This window comes from Salminus brasiliensis, chromosome 18, assembly GCF_030463535.1.
Source record: "Salminus brasiliensis chromosome 18, fSalBra1.hap2, whole genome shotgun sequence".
Taxonomy (NCBI): Eukaryota; Metazoa; Chordata; class Actinopteri; order Characiformes; family Bryconidae; genus Salminus; species Salminus brasiliensis.
The window spans coordinates 31613507-31640283 of NC_132895.1; the positions used below are offsets into that span (position 1 = coordinate 31613507).

Consider the following 26777-nt stretch of genomic DNA (forward strand, 5'->3'; position numbering starts at 1 on the left):
GAGATTTCCTGAGAGTGTGTTTTTCTTTAACTGCGCTGCACATACACTCATTTCTGCCACAGTCCGGACACGTTTAAGAAGCGCGTCAGTAAGAACACCTTCTTTGTGCTGGTACGGGTGGTGGATGAGCTCTGGTGAGTGCACTTCCACTCTATAATATAGATCGTAATACAGACGTATTATGTAACTTTACACAACTTTACACGTACGTTCACATATAATACCATTAGCGATTTTATATAACCTTAGAATAAACCCAAATAAACATAGTCAGTGGTCAGTGAGAGCGTCTACCTGTAATTAACTCTATATAACATTAGAATAAACCCAAATAAACACAAAGTCAGTGGTCAGTGAGAGCGTCTACCTGTAATTAACTCTATATAACATTAGAATAAACCCAAATAAACAGTCAGTGGTCAGCGAGAGTATCTACCTGTAATTAACTCTATATAACATTAGAATAAACCCAAATAAACACAAAGTCAGTGGTCAGTGAGAGCGTCTACCTGTAATTAACTCTATATAACATTAGAATAAACCCAAATAAACACAAAGTCAGTGGTCAGTGAGAGCGTCTACCTGTAATTAACTCTATATAACATTAGAATAAACCCAAATAAACATAGTCAGTGGTCAGCGAGAGTATCTACCTGTAATTAACTCTATATAACATTAGAATAAACCCAAATAAACATAGTCAGTGGTCAGCGAGAGTATCTACCTGTAATTAACTCTATATAACATTAGAATAAACCCAAATAAACACAAAGTCAGTGGTCAGTGAGAGCGTCTACCTGTAATTAACTCTATATAACATTAGAATAAACCCAAATAAACATAGTCAGTGGTCAGCGAGAGTATCTACCTGTAATTAACTCTATATAACATTAGAATAAACCCAAATAAACATAGTCAGTGGTCAGCGAGAGTATCTACCTGTAATTAACTCTATATAACATTAGAATAAACCCAAATAAACACAAAGTCAGTGGTCAGTGAGAGCGTCTACCTGTAATTAACTCTATATAACATTAGAATAAACCCAAATAAACAGTCAGTGGTCAGCGAGAGTATCTACCTGTAATTAACTCTATATAACATTAGAATAAACCCAAATAAACACAAAGTCAGTGGTCAGTGAGAGCGTCTACCTGTAATTAACTCTATATAACATTAGAATAAACCCAAATAAACAGTCAGTGGTCAGCGAGAGTATCTACCTGTAATTAACTCTATATAACATTAGAATAAACCCAAATAAACACAAAGTCAGTGGTCAGTGAGAGCGTCTACCTGTAATTAACTCTATATAACATTAGAATAAACCCAAATAAACACAAAGTCAGTGGTCAGTGAGAGCGTCTACCTGTAATTAACTCTATATAACATTAGAATAAACCCAAATAAACATAGTCAGTGGTCAGCGAGAGTATCTACCTGTAATTAACTCTATATAACATTAGAATAAACCCAAATAAACATAGTCAGTGGTCAGCGAGAGTATCTACCTGTAATTAACTCTATATAACATTAGAATAAACCCAAATAAACACAAAGTCAGTGGTCAGTGAGAGCGTCTACCTGTAATTAACTCTATATAACATTAGAATAAACCCAAATAAACATAGTCAGTGGTCAGCGAGAGTATCTACCTGTAATTAACTCTATATAACATTAGAATAAACCCAAATAAACATAGTCAGTGGTCAGCGAGAGTATCTACCTGTAATTAACTCTATATAACATTAGAATAAACCCAAATAAACACAAAGTCAGTGGTCAGTGAGAGCGTCTACCTGTAATTAACTCTATATAACATTAGAATAAACCCAAATAAACAAAGTCAGTGGTCAGTGAGAGTGTCTACCTGTAATTAACTCTATATAACATTAGAATAAACCCAAATAAACATAGTCAGTGGTCAGTGAGAGCGCCTACCTGTAATTAACTCTATATAACATTAGAATAAACCCAAATAAACATAGTCAGTGGTCAGTGAGAGCGCCTACCTGTAATTAACTCTATATAACATTAGAATAAACCCAAATAAACATAGTCAGTGGTCAGTGAGAGCGCCTACCTGTAATTAACTCTATATAACATTAGAATAAACCCAAATAAACATAGTCAGTGGTCAGCGAGAGTATCTACCTGTAATTAACTCTATATAACATTAGAATAAACCCAAATAAACAAAGTCAGTGGTCAGTGAGAGTGTCTACCTGTAATTAACTCTATATAACATTAGAATAAACCCAAATAAACATAGTGAGTGGTCAGTGAGTGTGTCTACCTGTAATTAACTCTATATAACATTAGAATAAACCCAAATAAACAAAGTCAGTGGTCAGTGAGAGCGCCTACCTGTAATAACCTCTATGACTCAATGACGTGTGTCCGCATGCCTTCCAGCCTGGTGGAGCTGACGGAGGACATCCTGAGGCAGCTGATGGACCTGGTGTTCCGGCTGGTGTGTAACGGAGAGCTCAGTCTGGCTCGGGTTCTCCGCAAGAACATCCTGGACAAAGTGGAACAGAAGAGACTACTGCGGCACACACACATCCTCAAGCCACTCGCGGCACGAGGGGTCTCGGCCAGGTATGGTACACACACCCGCGAGAGGTCGCTGTCTCTGGAGCGCGCTCCGCCCCCGCCCCCGTGAGTAACTCTGCTTCTCTGTCCAGACCCGGGACCCTGCACGATTTCCGCAGCCATGAGATTGCCGATCAGCTCACGCTTCTGGACGCTGAGCTCTTCTACAAGATTGAGGTACGTGCGCTGGACCGCTGTGTGTGGAGAAGTGCATGCGTTGGATAAAGAGAGCGATGATTGGCTGATACGCTTCTCTCTCTCTCTCTCTCTCTCTCTCTCTCTCTCGCGCTCTCCTTCCTGTAGATTCCAGAGGTTCTTCTATGGGCGAAGGAGCAGAACGAGGAGAAGAGCCCTAATCTGACTCAGTTTACCGAGCACTTTAACAACATGAGCTACTGGTACAGCTGTCACAGCCACACACACACACACACACACACACCTGTAGACCACTATGCTTGCTCCCTATGCACTACGTTGTAGTCCACACTACACGCTGTACACGCACATGCCAGAAGTTCAGTGAACGGTAAACGCCGAAGCCATTCTTACCCCCGATTTAAGCCCAGTTTCTCAGTCTGGCTCTACGGATTTTCTTCGTCAGTCAGAGTCCTCAGAGAGAGAATCGAGCAGCGTGTGAGAGGACTGAGACTGGACTCCCAACCACATTTCAGACCAGTCTGAGTCTGTCAAACATTTAATCTTTCTCGCTTCGAACCAGCGATCCTCTGATCATAGTGACGCCGCCTTAGTCCGCTGGACCTCTCTGGGCCCCCGATGCCCTGTCTTTTTAAGACGAGAATCCCCCACCCACTCATCCCAAACCAGCACAGCAGCAGCTCGCTCTCATAATTTCATACTTGGGATTTGTTCCGTTTACGAGGACAGTGGGATCCATCGTTCTCAGAGCAGAGCTGTCGACAATGGCACTGTGGGTTTTCCTCGGGAACGAGTTTAAGACATTATCGGTGCATGAGGGCCCAGTTTCGGCAACCGTAGTACGTAGCTTCCTATGGACACTCTGTGGCAGTCATCGGGGCCCAAGCACTGTGCACCATATGATGCATGCTGTTTTCGGACTGGCCTTATTTATAACAGATGGGAGATCTCATGACTTTGACACGACTTTTTGATAAACCAATAGTCGTGGGACTTTATTAGAACTCTTATTTCAGCTAAATATGTAGTAGTCTCTGATTGGACCGGAGGTTTTCTCTTAGGAACGATGCTGCCGGACCCCCCAGCTCATAAGTTCTCATGTCTGAATACGTTATACTGTGCTCTGTGCTTACACTCTTCATATTGTACAGTATTCCTGAAGCCTACAGACTGCTCTACACCAGTGGTCCTGAAGCCGGTCCTCAGGAACCCCCTAGATCAGGGGAGGGCCTCGGTTTGAGAACCAGTGTACTACACAACAACAACAACAACAGAAAAAAAACTAACCGCTGTGTGTGCATCTGTCCATCAGGGTGCGCTCTATAATCATCCAGCAGGAGAAAGCTCAGGACAGGGAGAAGCTTCTGCTCAAGTTTATTAAGATCATGAAGGTAAACGTGTACAGCCTGCTGTTATTTTCACCATTAAATCAAAATATTTGTACATATTTAATTAAATGTAATTAAATTTAATATTAATTTAATAATTTCTTTTTTTATAGCACTTGAGGAAGCTGAATAACTTCAACTCCTATTTGGCCATTCTGTCGGCCCTGGACTCCGCTCCAATCAGGAGGCTCGAGTGGCAGAAGCAGACGTCTGAGGTCAGTCATAATAAACCCCGTGTCCGAGCGTCTGGTGACGGGTGTGGCGTTCATCACGTCTGATCACTGTCTGATCTCTCTCTGATCTCTCTCTCTGTCTGTCAGGGACTGGAGGAGTACTGCACTTTGATTGACAGCTCGTCCTCTTTCCGAGCTTACAGAGCAGCATTGGCTGACGTGGAGCCTCCCTGCATCCCTTACCTGTAAGTCTTGCCCTCATGTAAAGCTATCGATTAGTGCATCTGATCTAAGCCAGCACATTGGAATCACCCCCCCCCCTCTCTCTCTCTCTCTCCCTCCTCAGAGGGCTGATCCTGCAGGACCTGACGTTCGTTCACCTGGGGAATCCAGATCTTATTGAAGGAAAGGTGAATTTCTCGAAGCGCTGGCAGCAGTTCAACATCCTCGACAGCATGAGACGCTTCCAGCAAGTGTGAGTGGTCCTTTCTCTCAGTTACCTCCTGCAGTCCTGTCTCTGTCGACCCCACTGAGCTTCTGATATCCGGAACCGAGTTACCAGCCCATATATATATATATATATATATATATATATATATATATATATAGGCTCGAGCTGTGTTGTCAGTGTGTCATTAACCCGTTCCTCTCTCCGGCTTCCCCTGCGCAGTCACTACGAGCTGAAGCGGAACGACGACATCGTCTCCTTCTTCAACGACTTCAGCGACCACCTGGCTGAGGAGGCGCTGTGGGAGCTGTCGCTGAAGATCAAGCCCCGGAACATCACGCGGCGCAAAACGGAGCGCGAGGAGAAAACCTAGAGCGCGCCGTCCACCCTAGAACCTCTTCCAGAACTCTTCAGAGCCAGGACGGAGGGGAGGAAGCGGGACGCAGAGGGACACGTGCAACGTGTGCTACGGAAGAGACCTTTCGGGAGACTGAGGCAAACACAATATTGCAATATTCTTTCCCAAGAGGAGAATCTGAACCTTATACAGAGATATATATATATATGCATAGACACACAAGTGCACACACATACACACACACACAGGCAGTCTAAGACTTAACCTGTATATGTGCATATTTGTGTGTGTGTGTGTGTGTGTGTGTGTGTGTGTACACACTTGTTTGGGAGAGGACGATGCAGAAATTTGGGAGAGTTTGCTCAATCAGGATCACTGTGTCTCTGCATTGGCGATGACCTCACTCACACTCTCACGAATACTCAGACCAAGTGGACTGGTGCGCCAACGCTGCCCGTCCCAGGCTGGCGTGACTGGACGCTTTGCTGGGCGAGCGCTGGGATTCGGGACTGGGACGAGACGGGGAGACTCATGTGGGAGGCTGAAAACCTTGGGTTAAACTGGATTCTGTGTCTCTCTCTGTGTGTGTGTGTGTGTGTGTACGTGTGTGTGTGTCTCACTCCGTCCTAATGGCATCATAGGGCCAGCTAGACCAGACTGTGATGCCACAAAGAGGGGTGGGCCTGACTCCGTGTTGCCAGGCGACGGCCGTTGGAGTGACAGTTGGGGTGTTTTTAATTGTATGATATATCGTGTATGATATTGACGATGTACAGCTCCAGCGTGTATTCTCTGCGTATATAGGAAGCAGTTGTAAGGGACAGGTGAGGACAGGTGAGGACAGGTGAGGACAGGTGAGGTCTTTTTGTATCTCAAACCAAACAATTTATGCACTAAAATAAGGAGAAAAAAAAAGAATTAAAAAAACAAAACAACAAAAAGCAAAAACACTAGGACTGACGATGCTGTGATCTCTGTAAATTTGTTCCAGTGTCCATGTGAGAGTGAGCGAGTGAGTGTGAGTGTGTGTGTGGAAGTGTGCTAGGGTGTGTGTTGTGGTGTTGCTGTTAATTCCTGGGAATTCCTTTTGTGTTACACTCACCACATATTGTGCTTTCATCCACCAATAAAACTGCTCTTTCTATATATGTATTCACTTTGTTTTGTCCCTGTGTCCTCAGCCCCCCCCCCCCCCCTTTTAGAAAGCACAGAAGACCACCCTCCCCCCCTTCTCTCCTCCCCCTTCAAAGGATGCAAATAACCCTAGGTGTAATCTCGTACCACCATCCGCCGTACAAAGCAGCTACAGTGGGCATGCGAGCGTCAGAACTGGACCTTGGAGCCTGGTCGTGAACAAGGAGTGCCCGGGTCCACCCACCTAAACGTCCAGCCGAACCAAGGGGTCTCCCAGATGGATCTGGTGTGATGTCTTGAAGCCAGCCAGGGGTCTTGTCGAGTCCATTCCTCGGTGGTCAAACGCTGGGCAGGCAAGGAGGAGGTCTGAGGCTCTGGATGATGATGATGATGATGATGATTATCTTGATCTTCTGAAACCCCCCCCCACCACCACCACCGTTTGAGATGGTGGTCGTGAAGGGATGATGCACACGCTCCACCGGCCTGGACTGCTCACGCAAGGCAGGTTGCGTCCATGGATTCATGCTATCGCTATTCATGCTGTCTGCCACTGCAGCCTCAGCTTTCTGTTCTTGGCTGACAGACGTGGAACCCAGCGTGCTCTAATTCTGTCGTAGCTCCTTCTCCACCTCCACCTCCAGCTTGCTGGAAGCGTTTTCTTTGCTTTCATTCCATCATGCTGAGTAAACTCTTGAGGGACTGCTGTGATGGAAATCCCAGCAGAGAAATCGGCAGTTCTGGGAAGTAAACGCTCAAACCTGCCCCCCTTTTTTGAGTGTCGTGGTCTTAGACGGGGGCTGTTATCCACACCCTTAGATGACCCTTATATTAACTAGTTGTTCCTCCGAAAGACCTTTAAGTAGAGCCAATAAGCAAAAAACACCAGCAGGCTTCAGCAAGTGTGCGTTACTATTTAATTTTGTTCAACTTTTGACATGAAAATGAAAAAATGAATTACAAATCAACTGGTGGCAGAACCTTTAGATTTATTAAAAGCAAGAGAAGACATTCAACAGGGATTAGAAAATCTGACCGTGGAAAATAGAACTTCACACATATATATATATATATATATATATATATATATATTAATAAAGTCATTATTAAAGATTAGAGGAAGATTCTTAAATATTAAATATCACAATATTAAATGAACGTGTGATCGCTATGCTTAAGGCAATTAAAATCCATGTTTCATGGAATTGTAATAAGAAAAAAGAAGAATAATACCATAATAGTCGTGTCAAAGTCTGGCAGCGTTGCATTTGACCATTTACCTTTCCAAAACATTAAAAACGGGAGCGGCCGAGATGATTGATTGATTGATTGATTTATTTTTAGGGCCACTCCGGTGTGAATTCATGGGGCGAGAGCTACTCCTGCTTCACGGCGGCCCCTTTTCTGCGACCACAGAACCTCTACACTACACCAACCCCTCCTCAGTCACCACCCCCCACCTTGCTGGCGTAGACATAAAGACTGTAGCTCATCTGCCCAAAGCTTAGTCTGGTGTTAGCCGCCCTTAGACCGCAGAGCTGCTCTAGACTGGACGTTGCAGGCGGTGGATCCACAAACTGACCAGTGCTGAACGAACCAGCTTCAGTCTGAAGCTCTATGCACCTCCTGAAGAGGGCAGAGAGTGGAAGCACGAGGTGGGTGGTGGGGATTTACTGGGCCCAGTTTCGGGCCCAGTTTCAGGCCCATGCTGCTGGTCTGAGACCAGTGTATCCAGGGTGTTCCCCTTAGAGGAGCTGATCCGGGATCAGCAGACTGTGGCATTTGCCTTTTACCAAAACCATGTGGAGTCAGGTGACTTCGTTGAGCAGCAAAGAAAAAGGTGTTGATTGACAGAAGTGATCAGGGGTGTGTGTGTGTGTGTGTGTGTGTGTTGGGAAGCATGCAGAACTGATCGTAGCTTTTCAAGTATTAACCATCTACACCTTCCCTCCGTGTGCGTTAATGCGGCCGCGTGCTAGGCTCCAGCAGGGGGCGCTTCGCGGGTGTGGCCGCAGCACCGGCGGCAGTTTCGGCTTCCTCGGGCGTGACCCTCTTTAAGCTCCGGTTGTGGGCGTGGACGTGGGCGTGTCCGTTGACTGCTCCTCTCTGCCACTTGCAGATGTCGCCGCTCAGGATGTCCTGGATGTGCTGCACGATGAGGTTAATCGCCACTGCGAAAATATGGGACATAATTAATAATAACGACAGAGAGAGAGAGAGAGAGAGAGAGAATGACCACAGACAATCCGGAGCCGTACTCACCCATGTTGTCCACTCCCCGAGGAATGATCACGTCTGCATATTTCTTGGTCTGATAACGAGAGAGGCTGAGAGTGAGCGCTCATGAGCAAAATCTGACCCTTCACTAGAGCAATGCCCCCAGACTAGCACGCGGCTCCTACAGCAACTCCCATCCGCCCACCCCTGAAACGAGAGCGAGGCCGACTGTGCTCCCCCAGGCTCCGGCTGCTGATGGCAGAGGCGTAGCAGGCCGCTCAGTCTGAAGCGAGTAGTGAGGTCTTGTCGGAGAGCTAGTCTGAAGAACAGAGCTCGGTTCCTCCAGTCCAGCCAGCACAGCGTGGAGGTGGTGTTCAACTCCATCATCAGCAGCAGCAGCAGCAGCAGCAGATCACCTGATTCACCATCATTAAGCCCTGATTTACCACCAAACCAGGTGTTGATCTGAGGAGAACTCTAAATAACACTAGACTCCATGAGAGAGGAGAACTTTGGAGATGTTCTAATGACACATTCAGCCTGTGTGTGTGTGTGTGAAGTGTGGTGTGGTGTGTTTTCTCACGGGCAGGCAGAACTCCTCGAAGGCAGGTTTAACGAAGGTGGTGTACTGCGTAAGGATCTGCTCCAGGTCGCGGCCTCTTTTCATGTCCCTCAGAACTACGAGGTATAAAACATCAGGTAGTCGTCAGTCTCCACACAGCAGGACTGCTCACTTAACTTGGACAACTGAAGCTCAAACCTGACAAAAGTATTGGGACACCTGCTTATTCATTGCTGCTTCTGAAATCAAGGGGATAAAAGAAAGGACTTGATGGTGCTTTTGTTGGAGTGGCTGTGCCTCTAGTGTCCAGGGAAGAAGTAGGGCTTTCTACTAGGAGCATTGCTGTGAGGATTTGATTGCATTTAACGACACGAGCGTAGTGAGGTCAGGATGTTGGAGGATGATCATGATCACCACCCCCTTCACCTCATCCTCAACTTTTGGACTTGTGGGATGAAGCATCATCATCATCATCATCATCATCATCACAACCACTCCAGAGAGCACTCCAGTTCTTCCACTGCTCCACAGCTCAATGCTGGGGGGGGGCTTTCCAGCCCTCTATAGCCCACGCCTGCTGTTCGGCAGCATGGTGCCAACAGGTTCATCAATATTGATCAGCTCCAGATAGAGTCCTATTCTATTGGCTATTTTCTCCTAGTACAAGCTGTGGGTGTGCATTTGCATCTGTGTCAGCAATGGGTGCAGCTGCAAATAGCTGAATAAACTCAGTAGAAGCGGTGTCCACAAACTTTTTTTTTTTTATTAGATTTTTTTTTAAGGAACCAGGCTTATTGGGAAGTGTGTGTGTGTGTGTGTGTGTGTGTGTGTGTGTGTGTGTGTACCTCTGCGCGACAGACGCACGTCTGAGTCCGTATCGACAAACAGTTTCATGTGGAACATGTCTCGGACCTCCTGTGTGTAGAACACAAGGATCCCCTCAAACAAGACCACGTCTGCAGGATACACACGGATCCTCTCCTGTAGCCTACATACACACACGTGTGTTACACACACACTGCAATTAAGCAAATGATTGATGTAAGTCTTTGATGTTTCACCGCGGCTGGATTTAAAAACACACCCACCTGGAATGAGTGACAAAGTCATAGGTGGGAACCTCCACTACCTTCCCCTCCACGATGTCCTTCAAAGTCTGACACATCAACTCCGTATCAAACGCATCTAGCAGGGACAGAGAGGGAGACACGGACACATGGACACGGGGACACAATTCTAGACTGCTTTCACAGAAGACACATGTTAAAGCGGCTGTATGGAGAATTGGCCGTCCTCGCTTTTTTTTTTTACCTGGGTGGTCGAAGTTATACTGGCCTTTGAGAGCTTTGGACTTCTGCTCTGGCGTGAGCACGCGGTAGAAGCTGTCCTGGCTCACGATGGCCACTTTCCTCTGCCGGTGGTCCACCTTGTTCTGGCCCAGTAGCTCCATGATCTTGGCGCACACTGTGGACTGAGGGAGGGAGGAACAGGGAGGGAGAAGGGGGAATAAGGGGGAAAAAGGGAGGGGGGGAAAAAGGTAAAAGGGAGGGAGGGAGGGAGGGAGGGGAGGGGAAAAAGGGAGGGAGGGAAGGAGGGGAAAAAGGGAGGAAAAGAAGGAGGGGAAAGAGGGAGGAAGGGAAAAGGGGAGGAAGGGGAGGAGGGAGGAAAGAAGGGGGGGGAAGGTAAGGGGGTGGGAGGGAAGGAGGGGAAAAAGGGAAAAATGGGAGGGAGGGGAAAAAGGGAAAAATGGGAGGGAGGGGAAAAAGGGAGGAAGGGAGGGAGGGAGGGGAGGGGAAAAAGGGAGGGAGGGAAGGAGGGGAAAAAGGGAGGAAAAGAAGGAGGGGAAAGAGGGAGGAAGGGAAAAGGGGAGGAAGGGGAGGAGGGAGGAAAGAAGGGGGGGGAAGGTAAGGGGGTGGGAGGGAAGGAGGGGAAAAAGGGAAAAATGGGAGGGAGGGGAAAAAGGGAAAAATGGGAGGGAGGGGAAAAAGGGAGGAAGGGAGGGAGGGAGGGAGGAAAAGAAGGAGGGGAAAAAGGGAGGAAGGGAAAAGGGAGGGAGGAGGAAAGGAGGGAGGGGAAAAAGTGAGGGAGGAGGAAAGGAGGGAGGGGGGGTGTCATGTGACATGTGTCTTCAGTTTCCTAAGTTACAAGCCTAGCGTTCAGTGACTGCCACTTATCCATATATTGCCCCTATACACTGAGCCCTACCCTACGGGCTGTGTCCCAAATCGCTCCCTACGTAGTGCACTAACTGTCTAACCTTGCTTCTGCAGGAAATGAAGGGCTGCCCCAATAATAGTGCACTACATGTCAAATAGGGAGAAATATGTACGGACTCTTATTATTATTATTAATAATAATAATAATAATAATAATAATAATAATAGAGAGGGATACGAGGGTGTACCTTGCCGCTGGCGGTTCCTCCGCTAACCCCGATAAGGAAGGGCCGGTGGCGCGGCCGTTCGCCTTCTGCAAACGGGCTTGACGAGTCCATGTCCCCCCCGGTCGTTACCTCAGTACTGAAGCCCGCCCGTCCTCATAAAACGCGAGGGACGACCGACCGACCGACCGGCCGGCTGAGAAACCCGTTATTGAGCTAGCACTGGCTTGCGTGGTGACTCGCTACCATCCTGCTCTGTTTTGGTTGAGACGCTGCGTCACCGCTGACAGCCGGGGACTGCCAGACTGCGCAAACTCCACAGAAAACTGCCCCTAAAAGCACCAAAAACAGGCTGTACCTAGACTTAAAAATCGATTATTACTCCGTGGTCTTTCGTGGTAAAACTGCAAGGCAAAGGTCGCCGAGAAAGCGGCTTAAAAAGCAGAGAAAACAGAATAATCAATAACTGCAGTTCAGTGTTTCCACCACCAGAGGGAGACAATTGACACACAACATCAGCCACAATTAAACCAGACAGAAAATACATACATTATTATTTTATTATTTATTTATACTTCACTCACTTTATTATACATTTTTATTTAAATTGATTTATTTATTCATACAAAGATTTAAGTAGTAGGAAAAAAAATAGATAAAAAGAATAGCTTCAGTGTCTAAACACCAGCTCACTTCCTCGAAGGGGAATTCCACCCATTACTCACAATTCCAGCATCACGGTCCAGCTCAGCAGCAGCAGCTTTAGCCAGTAGTTTGGTCTTCGATGGTCAAGTGGCTTGAAAAGCTGGTCAGCCAGACGAAAACATACCCCATGATGGTCAGCTAGTTGGTTCCACTTACTGAGGAAGCACCTCAATGGAGGAACCTCATTGGTGATGGTGTCCCTGGGTTCTAGACTTCAGGGCAGGCATCATAAGGTTTGTCCAATTACTTTTAAGAATGTAACCATGGAAGGACCACGTAACAAATACACTACATGGACAAAAGTATTGGGACAGCTGCTCTGAAATCAAGGACTGCACATCTGTGTCAGCTAGGTGCCACTTAAAGTCATTAGAATGGGTGTCCACAAACTTTCGGAAAATAATATATTTCACATTCAGGTAGAAAACTAGCGTCCGCGGCCCGAGTGGAGAAGATGAAGCTTCTACGGGCGTCATGATTTTTCCGAGCCGTCTGTCGGGGGAACGGTCTGCTGGCCTCTGCCGTCCTGAACCGCTTCTTTGATCGTCTCCTCCGCGACAATCTCGATGGCGGCGTCGCCCTCCACTCGCCTCACCGCTTCCCCTCTGGCCGCCAGGATCTCCTCGATGTTCCTGTAAGAACAGAAGAACCCCCTCGTTCAAAGCACGTCCTACAACCCGGCCTCTCACAAGGCTGACGTTTGTCACGTCCCTGCTGTCCAAAAGTATCCAGATCACCACCACCATCATCATCCTCATCATCCTCACCATAATCTCATAGGATCTAGACCCACCTCTTTCCCTGCAGGTCAGAGAACCAGCCCAGGTTATCTGCAATGATGTGGTGGTTCTGGCAGCCGGGACAGGTGACGATGACCACGCCGTTGTGATAGGCCACCTTGGAGATCTTCTTCATCGAGCGAGTGCTGCAGACCTACAGACAGAGAGAGAGAGGGAGGGAGGAGGACGAAGGGGACGAGGAGGACATGAGGACATAGAGGCACAGTCCATGTTAACCAGCCCATCCTGAGCTGGAAAATCCAACCTCCTGACCTTACCACCTTTTAAAGCTGTGGTCACTGAATGCAATCAAATCCTCACAGCGATGTTTCTCCAAAATCTAGTAGAAAGCCTTCATCCCTGCACAGGAGAGGCTCCGGGACTCTAATGCTCTTGATTTCAGAAGAAATGAGAAATGAATGAGCAGGTGTCCCAATACTTTTGTCCAACTCAGCCATCAGTTCTTCTGAGCACGTGTGACACTAGGTGTTGGAACATTGCTGCGAGGAGGATTTGATTGTAGGCAGCCTTCCCAGAACCCCACAGCCCCAATGTCCAGCCATGTCTCCAGGAGGTCAATGGCCATTAGAAGGGCTGGCTGGACACTTCTGGACCCCCATCTTACCTTGCACGTGTACACCAGGTGATAATGGGTGGGCTGGACCTGGCCCACCGCTTCGCTCCAAGCACGAGGAGAGGTCGTAAAGGACCGAAGTCCAGCACAAAGGGGACCACCCGTACGGAGGGGTCCAGCCGAACCTCTGGAGGACAGCTCAGACCGTGAAGCCGGAAGCGCGGGGGCGTGCGTGGAGCAGAACCCACGAGCCGTGCGGACCCCCTGTCCGGACAAACGGAGCCACGAGCGGCAGCTCGGCGACCACATGGACAAACGCGACGGATCTGACCTCCCGACCCCGATCTGACCACACCTCAGAAGCGCACGAGCAGCCGAGACCCCCCGACGACAACAACAACGCATGGGGCTGATGACGTCACGCGGCTCGCTCCTTCTTCGCTGGATCTGGTTTGCAGCCGCTCGGACACCGCGAAGCCCCGTGCTGCCCCCTGCAGGGCGGCGGGCGTGTCGACCTCGTTTTCCAGCCCGTCTGAGGAGCGCGGTGGTCGGGGTGAGGTTTGGTGGTTTGGTGGGTCTGTGCAGTGGTGGCGAATGGTCGCCATGACGACAGTGCCAGTATAGCCATTTTATGGACCATCCAAACCCACCAGTGAACCTCCCACCACCGCGTGTCTGCTGGGATTGAGAGGGGCGATGATTTGGGGGAAATAAATAATAAATAAAAATGTAAACATTAGCATGTTAGCATGTTAGCATAGCCGCTCATTATTATTGCTGAAACTCACTGGATTAAAATATGAATTTTGTGATTCATAAAACTTCGGACAGTAGTGTTATTTATTATTATATATTATTTATATTTGATTTATATAGAAAAATAATATTTAGGAACATAAACCATTTTCTCCATTCTTTTCTCTGAATTTGTCAATTAAACAAAATTAACAATTATGTAATAATTATCATGTAATAAATCGTTTCCTGAATTTAAGAGTCTTGTTTTTTTAATTGAATAAATTGTTAACGTGATTTATTACTGTAAGTTTTATTTAATTTATCAGTTTGTTTTATAAATAAATCATTCATTCAATTTAAGAATCTCCCTTAATTTAGTAATACGTTTTACTTTACATTTAATGTTTTACTAAATAACAATTTGTTTCCTTCATTTAATAAATAATTCCCTCAATTTAAGAATCTTAAATTAATTAATTTAGTAATCCGTTTTCTCAATTTAATAAATTGACTTTTTATTATTTTTTTTAGTTAAATTAACAATTCGTTTCTTTGGTTTAACAAATCGTTCCCTCAATTTAATAAACTGTTAACTTGATTTAAGATGTTTTACTTAATTTAACTATTCGTTTCCTTAATTTAATGAATCATTCACGTCAATTAAATAACCCATTCCCTCAATTTCATAAACTGTTAACTTGATTTAATATTGTTTTAGTTAATTTAACTATTCGTTTCCTTAATTTAATGAATCATTCACGTCAATTAAATAACCCATTCCCTCAATTTCATAAACTGTTAACTTGATTTAATATTGTTTTAGTTAATTTAACAATCTGTTTCCTTGGTTTAATAAATCGTTTTCTCAACTTAGCTAATAACTTATAATAAATACATTTATTTAATAATCTATCCACTCAGCTCAGTTTAGCAATTCGTTCCCTCAGTTTAATAAATTCGTCGGCGACGCTTCCTTAAACCGAGAGGGCAGCTTTATTAAACTGAAGGAATCATTTATAAAATATCGAAATATGACTTTTTCCGCCTCTGAACGCTGCTTATTTAGTGTGCAGTGAGCTGAAACACTAGATAGTGTGCTAGTATGCAGGGATCAAGCACTCCATTTGGAACGCTCCCTCCGAGTCCGCGCTCCCGTAGATCCGCAGCGTGGCGCTGATTGGCCCTCGGTCGGGTAGCGTCGGTCTGACGCAACCCTCTGGGTGTGGCCTAATCCGCGTTCCTGAGCACTATTTTTTGTGAGTGGCGGCGCTGCTCGGCTCGGCTCGGCTCTCCGGGAAATGTGGCGCTCATGTGCGGCCGGAGGGAGAAAGCAAACGGTCGCTGGAACAGAGCCGGTAAGTTGGGGGATGTCGGAGGTGTTGGGGGCGGTTTAGTCTCGCGCGGTGTTGTTTTTCGACCAGGGGGCCGCGGGGTCCGGTTGCGCCGGGGGAGCCGCCAGCCCGGGCTGCTTCTCCTACAGCCCGAAGAACACGAAGAGGCCCTCGGCCCCCAGAGCGCCCTCAGAGCGGCCGGAGAGGCTCGGGCTGAGGGGCTGAGGGGCTGAGGGGCGCTTTCTCCAGGCTGGGCTGCTCTGCTGATCGTAGGGTCTTGGAGGTAGCTATCTGTCTGGGCCGGACCCTGTCGGTTCTGCTGTGGTTCTGCTGTGGTTCTAGTGGTTGTCTCAGCCTGTGCTGCTGTTTATGGCCTAAGATTCAGCTCAGCTCAGCTGTCCAGATAATTGAAGCCCACCGATGAGGGTGGTCCAGTGGTCCTGTAGGGCTAACCCTAATCCTGGCTGGTGTGGTGTTAGACAGGCGGGTTTGTGGGTGGGTGGGTGGGTGGTTGGTGTAGTGTAGTGGTGTAGTGTCCCTTGGCAGTCTGGGGTTCAAGTCCCCAGCTGGTCAAACACCCCACCCACACCAGTAAGAGGCTTTGGGTGTGATCCGATCCGGTGAGTTTGGTTTTGGGTCTGATCCAGCTCCGTGTTGCTGGAGTTAAAGCAGCAGTCTGCAGCGTTTCCCCGATCCTTTGTTTTTACCGCTGTGTTCTCTAGCCCAGCGTCCTTTTTTTTGGGGGGGGGGGGCCGTCTAGGTGGCGTTAGCGGACGTCGTTCCCGGCCCGGAGCAGCTGGGAACGTTATCCGAAGGAACATGTTTCCAGTGGAATATCTAGAACGTGGTCCAGGTTCTGTCGTGGAAGATTTTAAAGAACCCCCCAAACGGAACGCGTCAGGGTGTCCGGTCTAATAGGTCTGTCGGTAGACGGTCTCGGGGAGTTCGTGTGTGACGACTTAGAAGTTCTGCTAGTTTGGCCCAACCCAATGTGGACCGCCTGGGCCCTGAAGACCAGCTGGTCTAGAGCTGCCGCTGGTCTAGAGCTGCCGCTGGTCTAGAGCTGCCGCTGGTCTAGAGCTGCCGCTGGTGACGGCAGGAGTAGGGAGCTTCAAATGTCCCCCAAAATTGTACTGGACCTTTATTTTAACAGCTAGACCGGGTCACCTAGAGGCCGTGCTTGGCGTCCTCCAGGAGCCCTGCTGTACGTGTTGCTAAGGCCCGTAGGAGCTGCTGCCAGGGGTTGTCTAGGTGCTGGCAGTCCCATCGGAGGTGCTAGGAGTTGCCTGGCATGTCGCACCAACAGGTTCGTCTCAGGCTGTGTTTACGTAGAGGTAGAGGTAGAGGTAGAGGTGCGGGCAGGTCGGCTGGTGAAGGCCTGACCCCAGACCAGCGACAGCAGTCTCTCCAGAAGCCCGTCTGAGGTTGTTATTCAGGCCTCCCAGCGCGCCGCTGCACCACACGTGGTAATTTGTGGCGTCCCTTTTATCTGTGCAGCGCTGGGCCGGGTGGTGAGAAGCAGGGTTGTGGTCAGGACAGGAAAAGGCGCTCGTGTGGGCTGGTGTGCAGCGGCAGCGGCAGCATGAGGTCAGCGTTTCTGTCCAGGAGTTGCACATTACTGCCTTATTCCTGTGCACTGAGGGTGGTCAGGCTGGAAGTCCTATAATCATCGCAGGATTTCTCTCTCTGTGTGTGTGTGTGTGTGTGTGTGTGTGTGTGTGTGTGTGTGTGTTTAGGGTTGCAGTGAAGTCCTGGTTTTAGGTGCACTGTTTATGGTGTGGAAATCGATGGTTTTCCACCATATTTGTAAAAACCAAAGAATTGATCAATTAATGAGGAAAATAAACAGCAGATTAATCCATAATAAAAAAATAATAATAATTAATTAATTACCTGGAAAAAAAGCTCCACCTCAAATGTAGCTTTATTATTATTATTAGATATTTTACATAGAATTCAATTAATAAGGCGTTTAAATTATGATCATTATTTAATGTGTTACTATAATAATTTTTAAAGAGTTTTAAAAACAAAATCAATCCATTAACGAAAATAATCAGCAGATTAATCCATAAAAATAATAACTACCTGTAAAGGAACTTTTTTTATTTTGTTGATTGTTTGTAATATTTTACATATAATTCCTGTTATTTGAACAATAAATTGTTTACTTTAATTAGTTTTAAAAACAAAACAATCAATCAATCAATCAATTCTATAGGAAAATAATCAGCAGACCTAGAAAAAAGTTACACATCAAATGTAGCTTTCTTATTTTTTATTTTATAATTATTTTCTTTTATTTTTGTTTGTTTTGACATTTGACACACAATTCAATTAATATAATATTTAGATAATAGAGTTTTAAAAACCAAACAATCCATCAATCAAGAAGAAAGTAATCAACAGATTAATCCATAATAAAAATTATTATTATTTTATTTAGTTTTATTTTATTTTACTGATTATTTGTAAAGCAGAGATATTTGACATAATTCTGTTAATAAATAATTTACACAATAAATCATTTCAATTTCAATTACAGTTGATATTTACACAATTTTTAAAGAATCAATCAATTAAAGAAAATGATCAGCAGATTAATCAATAAAAAAAGGTAAATTACCTGGAAAACAGCTCCACCTCAAATGCAGCTTTCTTCTTTTTAATTTAATTTAATTGAAATTGTTGATTATTTTTAAAGTGGTCATGTTTATATAATTCAATCAATTAAGCTATAAATTATTTAATTGTTAATGTTCTTATAATATTTCTCGAGGTCATGTAATGAGTGGGGTGGCAATCAAAGGGGTCCAAGCACCGAGTGCCAGTGTAAAGCCAGTAGAGCCCAAATGATGGCCAGGCCTCCTTTTTGTAACAGTAGTGGGGTGTCCTACACGTTGACCTTCTGACCTTAGTGTTGGAAGTACTGCCAATAGCACTGAGCCCCCCCAAAAGCAGGATCAACCCTTTTGAAACAAGACTGAGCAGGTGTCCCAATACTTTTGTCCATTTGCATATTTGTTCAACTCAGTGTTTGAGGAGATGTTTTTGAGCACCAGAGATCTTTTAAACGTCCAGTTGGGAAAGATGCCGCCCAGGATCTCCCGATCTGGATTGGACGGGACGGGACAGACCAGGACAGGACAGGGTAACCCAGCAGACGCTGGAGCCATTGCAGGCCTGTGATGTCAAAGCGGTGCGGCGTGTCAAAACAGGCCAAGTGTTTATAGCTCGTCTCCGAGCGGCATCCGTAACCTCCGGCCAAACAATCCGTACTCTGGCTCAGACTGGTTACCATGGCAACTGTCTGACTCGCCCGCGCGCCACGCGATTGGACACGCTCGTCTGTTTAAGCGGCTCGTCCTTAATGTTTATACTCGCTAATGGCCGTCTCCTCTGCTGGTCTCCTCGGCCGCGGATATGTGTGGACAAAAGTATTGGGACACCAGCGTGTCCATTGTTTTGTTGGTGTATCCGACAACAGCTTCAGTGAGGCCAGAATGTGTTGGAAGGATGACCGCTCACTTCCACTGCTCCGCAGCTCAATACCGGGGGGCTTTATTACCCCCCGCCCCCAATAGCTCACGCCTGGCGTTAGGCAGCATGGTGCCAATAGGTTCATCAGCGTCTGCTCCTGTTCTACCGGCAGTCCTTCTTCTCTGCAGGGACACTAGACAAGCTGTGTGTGCATGAGCACATCTGTGTCAGCGCAGTGGGTGCAACTGAAAGTAGCTGAATGATGCATTCGTTAGATGGGGCGTCCACAAACTTTCGGTGGTGTGGTGTGGTGTGGTGTAGTGTGGCTTGCTGCAGGCATGCAGGAGAGCCGGGGACTGCTTTTGAACGTGTCTCGACGCCCGTGCTGCTAGGCTGTTGCGTAGAATGTGTTTTTACTCGATCACACACACACACACACACACACACACACACACACACACACACACACACACACACACGCGCGCACACACACTCTGAGATCTCTGCAGGGATGTGAAACCAAAGCTCAGAGCTTGCTGATTCAGGTTTTGTCCCTGATGAGGTCTCCATCTGCGGCTCTCACATGACCCTGGCCGCGGCATCACGAACCCAAGGTCATGGAAGGTCCCCGTGAGTGGACAGAGTGGACTTGCTGGTTGTATGTGTTGTATGGGTCAGATTGGGACGTCTGGGCTCCTCCCAAACAGCTCAGACGGCAGTGGTGAACACCTGCCAGCAGGACAGACCACGCAGACCAGAGGGTGGAACCAGCCAAAAGGCCGCAGTGCGGCGCCCCCTGCTGGGTATGGGCAGGCGCTATTTCTAGCCCATTCTAACCCCTGTCCACCACTGAAATCGTCTACAGCGGGCATGTGAGCATCAGAGCTCGCTGCCAGATACCGCAAGACTCCTTCACAGGTCCTGTAGAGAGGGTGGTTTGCACGTCGTCCACCCCTGTTGTCATGCATGTGTGCTTGGTTAAGTGGTTGTCCAGTCCAGTCCAGTCTCGGCCTGAATGTGGACCTAGAAATCTGGAGGATTGTGGGCGTCGTGCTTAAAGGTCAGTTTTTTTCACGAGCTGTGGAGATAGTTTCTCAGAAGACAGCTAATCGAATCTCACACACACACACACACACACACACACACACACTTTTTTGCTTTGCTCTGTTCCTGTAAATGATCTGGCATGTGTGTGTGTGTGTGTGTGTGTGTGTGTGTGTGTGTGTGTGTGCGCGCTCTTGGCCTGGGGCTCAACGTGATCTGTATTAGCGAGTGGGGGTGGGGCTGAGGGTTTGCCAGGAAGCGAGTCCCCGCCCTCTTTTAGGACATTTGAAAAATGCGGGTCTGGAGCTCCGAGTGGTCCTGCGGACTAAGGGGCTGCCACTGTGACCCGTGAGCGGAGGCTCTGACCAATCCCGGTGTGTCTAAGCTTTGGCCGGTTCCAGACGAGCGGCTCTGTGGACGAGGCCTTGCAGGCTGGTCTTTTCCAGCCCTTAATGGCGAGTTATACTTACAATATTTGGACAAAAGTTTTGGGACACCTGCCTGCTCATTGCTTCTTCTGAGAGTTCATCCTGCTTTTGTCCTAGCGAGAAGACCTGAAGTTGGTGAGGAGCACCAGCCATCGTTCCAGAGAGCCCGGCTCTTCCACTGCTCCACAGCTCCACAATGCTGGGGGGCTTCAAACCCCCCCAACCCCCTCAAGCCCATGGTGCCAGTAGGCTAATCGATGTTTGTTTATCTGCTCCAGAGAGTCCTAGTCTATTGGCAGTACTTCTTCTCTACAGGGACTGGACAGATCAGTGTCTAGTGAGTAATGCATTCATTAGAAGGGGTGTCCACAAACTTTTGGAGAATAGGTGAAGCCCTGCTTTCCTGTAGATCTGTTTGGAAGCAGGTAGGAACAGAATGTCCTTGGAGAATGGAAGGCCGAAGACCAGACCAAACAACAGCCTCTTTGTGTGTGTGTGTGTGTGTGTGTGTGTGTGTGTGTGTGTGTGTGTGTGTGATGTACCTGAAGTACACAGACAAAAGAGAGCAACTAATGCCAAATAATGATCCATTTCCCTCACAGCACTTCCCAGCCCCAAGTGGGTTGCCAAATAGTCCTCCGCCTCGCGGCCGGCATTAATATTTGATGACCTCAGCGATGATGCGTTCATAATTACCCAGAAATGAGTTAAGCAGGAATCTCCTTTATCCAGTTTACAGCTCGGAGTTTATCGATTGAGCCTTAATGGTTGGGAAATGGGAATTCCGTCGATTTTCCACGTAATTCAGTGGTCACGGTCCGACCAGGGGTCCGGTACAGCCATTTCATTTACTGTCCAGTCCCACCAGTAATCCCACACCAGCTTTCTGAGTTGGATTGGGAGTCTTGTTGATGATGATGGTGGTGGTGAAATAGTCGGAATGGAGAGAGAGGGGGGAAACGAGGGAGACTGTCCACTGTCCGGACTGTCCAGCTGACCCCAGGACACGGTGTGTGAGGAGTGGAGGGGTGTTTGTGGAAGGGCCTAGGGCCACTTGTGCTTTCTCTCTCTCGCTCTCGCTCTCGCTCTCTCTCGCGCTCTCTCTCACACTTGCGTACAGGGCGGGTGTGTTTGAGAGTGAGTGTTGTAGATGGAAAGGAGATGGAGCAGACGGGGAACGTCCTTGAACAAAGATTCCTTATTTAACAGCTGTGTGTGTGTGTGTGTGTGTGTGTGTGTGTGTGTGTGTGTGTGTGTGTGAAGTCACGACTGTGTGACCAGCAATAAAGTGTCTGAAGGAAAGACTGTAAGACTGGTAGTAAACTCTGGGGGGGGGGGGGGGTGTTGGTTTTGGCCTGCTGTTGCCGTTGGTTACTGAGGGTAAAGAAAAGTCTCTGATCAGTGTTGTACAGGAAACTGGCGGACGGACAGGGGAGTGACAGACGGACAGACGGGGGGGTAAAGAGAGACAGACAGACGGTGGGCTAGAGCGTGGTGGGGGGACAGACAGAGATATGGTGAGGTGAGAGATGAGAGGAGACGGTGGGGTACAGACAGACAGAGACGAAGGGGCGAAGAGGGAGAGAGACGGGGCCGGGGTGGGGGGAGCGGCCTAGAGGGGAGAAAAGCCCCCCCCATGAGCATCAGTGACCCTTGGGTGCTCATGAGCCCTTCACCGGTTCACCGGCTGTCCTTCCTTGGGGCACTTTTGGTAGGTGCTGACCACTGCTTTCCAGGAACCGCCCACAACCTGACTGATGTTTTGGAGATGTTCCGGCCCTCCAGACGTCTAGAACCCTACAGTCAGGTAGAGCCCACCTTCTGACCGGAGCCCCTGGACTCTCCTGCAGTGGTACTAATGTTCTGGCTGGTTGCTGTGTGAGAGATTTTCTTTTTCCCAGGCTTCAGGCTTTAGGCCCCACCCCCCCATCATTACCACACACACACACACACACACACACACACACACACACACAGGTTTACTAGCCCGTGTGGAGCAGTACCTGGAAGTCTGGAAGGAGCCGCCCAGCAAACCCCCAACCTTGCCCAACCATGGGGAGCGAGAGAGCGAGCGAGAGAGGAGGGAGGGGCAGCAAGGGAGGCCGAGAGATAAGAGTGTGAGAGAGCGTGAGAGGTTCTCAGAGCAGTAAGGGTCTGAAATGGTCTCTGACACACTCACACCCAAACACACACACACCCAAACACACACGCACGCACGCACACACACGCACAAACACACACACACACTCAAAGCCAACACCCAACCACTTCCTTTCAACTTCCACCAAATAAACAAGAGGATGGTGTGTGTGTGTGTTTGTGTGTGTGTGTGTGTTTGTGTGTGTGTGTGTGTTTGTGCGTGTGTGTGTGTGTTTGTGCGTGTGTGTGCGTGTGCACAGCCAGGGCCCCAAAAGAGCGCACGATTGGCCCTGCTCTCTCCAGGGTGGGTAGACGGCTCCTTCCCCCCCCACATCACTCCAGTGCAGTGCTGGCCCCCACTGACGCCTGCCACACACACTGTTCAATATTAAAGCCCCTGGGAGCCAAAATCAGAGTTTCCAGGCTCCTCTGGGCCCCCGGTGTAAGTTCCTCTCCAGGTGGAATGGGCGGTGCTAAAAGTGGGTCAGGCGCATCCCTGACCAATCACGAGGCTAACATGGCTCTGCCCTCTTTTCGAGTCTGAGCAACCTGGAGAGCTAATGCTAAAGCTCGAGCTAAAGCTTTAGCTAAAACCCACAGACCCCCGAAAGATTCAGTCCCCCCAAATAACCATCCGCTAATCGGTGCCCATTGAGTTGCCTTCACTGTTAGCAGCGTTAGCATTTCTGGGTGACCTGAGGTTTAGTCAGCTGATTGTGTGTGTGTGTGTGTGTGTGTGTGTGTGTGTGTGTGTGTGTGTGTGTGTGTGTTGTGTGTGTGTGTGTGTGTGTGTTAGTCTGTTATTCTGAAAGTTCAGAGCAATGTTTCTGTGGGAGTCACTTTGTCTGCAGTGAGTCACTTGTTCTCAACCCCCTCAAGTGTAAGAATACACACACACACACACACACACACACACACACAGACTTACATAATGTAATCATGCAGTGCAGGAAGTTAAAGAGTAGAAGAAAGGAAATCTCTCTTTTGATGTCTCTCTCTCTCTCTCTCTCTCTGTCTCTCTCTCTCTCTCTCTCTCTCTCTCTCTCTCGCACGCTCTTTGTTTTTGCTGACCTTCAACTTCTCGGTTCTTCAGTTTATTGGAGTGTTACTAGATATATGGAAGAGGTGTGTGTGTGTGTGTGTGTGTGTGTGTGTGTGTGTGTGTGTGAGAGAGAAGGAGACTAGCTTGTTGAGTTCAGTCTCCTGAGTCTTGATTAGATTCGGTTACATGCAGTGGTGAATCGTTTCAGTAAGACTCATCTTACTGAGCGAATCAGTGAGTCATCTCGGTTCACTTCAGTTCACTGTGATTCAGTAGTGTCTCCATGTGATTCAGGGCGATTCACTGGTGAGTCGATCCCGTGTGATGCGGCGCTGTCCAGATTTGATTCAGTTTGGTACAGTAGAGTCACTAGTTGAGTATGATTCAGTATGATCCACTGGAGTCTCGATTCAATTCGGTTAGATACAGCGGTGGGCTTCTGGTTTGATTGGGTTAGACACGGCAGGGGGGCTTCTGGTTTGATTGGGTTAGATACGGCAGGGGGCTTCTGGTTTGATTGGGTTGGATACGGCAGGGGGGCTTCTGGTTTGATTGGGTTAAATACGGCAGGGGGGCTTCTGGTTTGATTGAGTTAGATACGGCAGGGGGGCTTCTGGTTTGATTGGGTTAGATACGGCAGGGGGGCTTCTGGTTTGATTGGGTTGGATACGGCAGGGGGGCTTCTGGTTTGATTGGGTTAAATACGCCGGGGGGCTTCTGGTTTGATTGGGTTAGATACGGCAGGGGGGCTTCTGGTTTGATTGGGTTGGATACGGCAGAGGGGCTTCTGGTTTGATTGGGTTGGATACGGCAGGGGGGCTTCTGGTTTGATTGGGTTAGATACGGCAGGGGGGCTTCTGGTTTGATCGGGTTAGATACGGCAGGGGGGCTTCTGGTTTGATTGGGTTAGATACGGCAGGGGGGCTTCTGGTTTGATTGGGTTAGATACGGCAGGGGGGCTTCTGGTTTGATTGGGTTAGATACGGCAGGGGGGCTTCTGGTTTGATTGGGTTTGATACGGCAGGGGGGCTTCTGGTTTGGTTGGGTTAGATATGGCGGGGGGCTTCTGGTTTGATCGGGTTAGATACGGCAGGGGGCTTCTGGTTTGATTGGGTTAGATACGGCAGGGGGCTTCTGGTTTGATTGGGTTAGATACGGCAGGGGGGCTTCTGGTTTGATTGGGTTAGATATGGCGGGGGGCTTCTGGTTTGATTGGGTTAGATACGGCGGGGGGCTTCTGGTTTGATTGGGTTAGATACGCCGGGGGGCTTCTGGTTTGATTGGGTTAGATACGGCAGGGGGGCTTGTGGTTTGATTGGGTTAGATACGGCAGGGGGGCTTCTGGTTTGATTGGGTTAGATACGGCAGGGGGGCTTCTGGTTTGATTGGGTTAGATACGGCAGGGGGGCTTCTGGTTTGATTGGGTTAGATACGGCGGGGGGCTTCTGGTTTGATTGGGTTAGATACGGCGGGGGGCTTCTGGTTTGATCGGGTTAGATACGGCGGTGGGCTTCTGGTTTGATCGGGTTAGATACGGCAGGGGGGCTTCTGGTTTGATTGGGTTAGATACGGCAGGGGGGCTTCTGGTTTGATTGGGTTAGATACGGCAGGGGGGCTTCTGGTTTGATTGGGTTAGATACGGCAGGGGGGCTTCTGGTTTGATTGGGTTAGATACGGCAGGGGGGCTTCTGGTTTGATTGGGTTTGATACGGCAGGGGGGCTTCTGGTTTGGTTGGGTTAGATATGGCAGGGGGCTTCTGGTTTGATCGGGTTAGATACGGCGGGGGGCTTCTGGTTTGGTTGGTGTTAAACCCTGCGGTCCTCACAGAGATAGTAGTGCAAGCACACACACACACCCACACACAAACACACACACACACTTTGTCTGGGAGGAATCAGACAGTGTGCAGATGGGAGTAATTACATGCTCTGATCTGGCAACCCTCGTGCTCTCTGCATGCCAGTCTGGCAGCCGCCGCGCACAGGGCCCAAATAGCGGAGTGTGTAGAAGCCTCTGTGCAGTCCAGCTAGCGCCTTAGCTACCTGTGTGTGTGTGTGTGTGTGTGTGTGTGTGTGTGTGTGTGTGTGTGTGTGTGTGTGTCATAATGTGCAGCTGGGAAAGTGTTGTTTCCTGCAGTTACAGACACAGGCTGACTGTGACCAAATCAGGTTCAGCTGCTGTTTCTAGAAGCGTGTATACATCTTGGGGCGGGGCAGACTCCTATTGGCTGAGCTACATGTCCAAAAGTATCCAGACACCCCTTCTAATGAGAGACCTAGAGGGTGTGTGTGTGTGTGTGTCATCGGGCTCTGTGCTCATTCACTCAGTCTGAAACCACATAAGCACATAAGTCCATCAGAGATCACTTAAAGGGCAAGTTCACCAGACTTTCAAAATTCCTGTATAATTTAGTGGTTGCGACGTGAACAGAATCATCCCGAGTGGCTTTGGTGTGAAGCGCTCCGTCCAGGAGAAACGTGCAGAATTCAAAATTGTTCACAGTGACTGTGAATGGAACCAGACGTCCACAACCTCTAAAAGGTCCCTCAAAGAAAGTTCTTGCACCAAAGAAATGAGAAATATGCTGCCGAAGACGCTTTGAGACACCTGTTCTACCCTAGTTTTCGTGTGTAGGGTCACTGGTGGGTTTGGAGAGACAACAAACTGCTTGCATTTGTGTTGCAGTCATGCAACGACGGCTGGTTCCATTCACCACCACTGTAGAGAGTCTCTATAACCCGTGAATAAATCTAATTTAACATCTAAACCCTGAAAGCGTGCAGAAATCATCTCTGTGAGGTTTAGGGCGAGTCGGTGGTTCCTCACTGTGTCAGTTTGAATGTTCGTCGAACTTTCCCTTTAATCTCTGAAGCAGCTCCTGTGCGGTGGGGACGTTTTGCTAAGTGGAAATCTGCTGTGCTTGCAGAGCCGTGTGTGTAATTCGGTCCTGAGTAAAGGACGGGAAGGTGTGTGTGTGTGTGTGTGTGTGTGTGTGTGTGTGTGAGAAAAAGAGAGAGATAGCTGGTGAGATCATTAAAGGGTGAGTAAGCATATAGGAGGAGATGGAAGTTCATTTAGGGAACAGGTCGTAACTGTGGGATTGTG

General features: G+C 48.1%; 4 protein-coding genes across 9 annotated transcripts in view; 2 read left to right on the plus strand and 2 right to left on the minus strand.

Annotated features, from left to right (window-relative positions):
• The window catches only part of rapgef1b (Rap guanine nucleotide exchange factor (GEF) 1b), a 41362-nt gene extending 35092 nt beyond the window's left edge, over nt 1–6270 (plus strand). For all 6 annotated transcript variants that reach the window (XM_072661662.1, XM_072661666.1, XM_072661663.1 and 3 more), the window contains 9 exons: nt 42–134; nt 2416–2601; nt 2688–2772; nt 2899–2993; nt 4064–4142; nt 4253–4354; nt 4460–4557; nt 4659–4787; nt 4983–6270. In XM_072661662.1, the coding sequence (XP_072517763.1) occupies nt 42–134; nt 2416–2601; nt 2688–2772; nt 2899–2993; nt 4064–4142; nt 4253–4354; nt 4460–4557; nt 4659–4787; nt 4983–5133 (1018 nt within the window). In that variant the 3' untranslated portion in view covers nt 5134–6270. The remainder of the gene's footprint in view (nt 1–41; nt 135–2415; nt 2602–2687; nt 2773–2898; nt 2994–4063; nt 4143–4252; nt 4355–4459; nt 4558–4658; nt 4788–4982) is intronic.
• Nucleotides 6271–7221: 951 nt separating this feature from the next.
• On the minus strand, nt 7222–11707 carry uck1 (uridine-cytidine kinase 1). The gene is made up of 7 exons (XM_072661618.1): nt 11436–11707; nt 10343–10502; nt 10120–10216; nt 9877–10019; nt 9053–9147; nt 8515–8563; nt 7222–8423 (listed from the first exon to the last, which is right to left on the minus strand). The coding sequence occupies exons 1-7, from the start codon at nt 11523–11525 to the stop codon at nt 8212–8214; spliced, it is 846 nt and encodes a 281-aa protein (XP_072517719.1). The 5' UTR covers nt 11526–11707; the 3' UTR covers nt 7222–8211.
• Nucleotides 11708–11983: 276 nt separating this feature from the next.
• dnlz (DNL-type zinc finger) lies at nt 11984–13973 on the minus strand. The gene is made up of 3 exons (XM_072662135.1): nt 13521–13973; nt 12910–13049; nt 11984–12748 (listed from the first exon to the last, which is right to left on the minus strand). Exons 1-3 carry the CDS (start codon nt 13872–13874, stop codon nt 12589–12591), a joined length of 654 nt encoding a protein of 217 aa, XP_072518236.1. The 5' UTR covers nt 13875–13973; the 3' UTR covers nt 11984–12588.
• Nucleotides 13974–15461: 1488 nt separating this feature from the next.
• Nucleotides 15462–26777, plus strand: part of lrrc8aa (leucine rich repeat containing 8 VRAC subunit Aa) — a 35809-nt gene continuing 24493 nt past the window's right edge. Inside the window, exon 1 of the mRNA XM_072662254.1 lies at nt 15462–15562. The gene's annotated coding sequence lies outside the window, so the exon portion shown is untranslated. The remainder of the gene's footprint in view (nt 15563–26777) is intronic.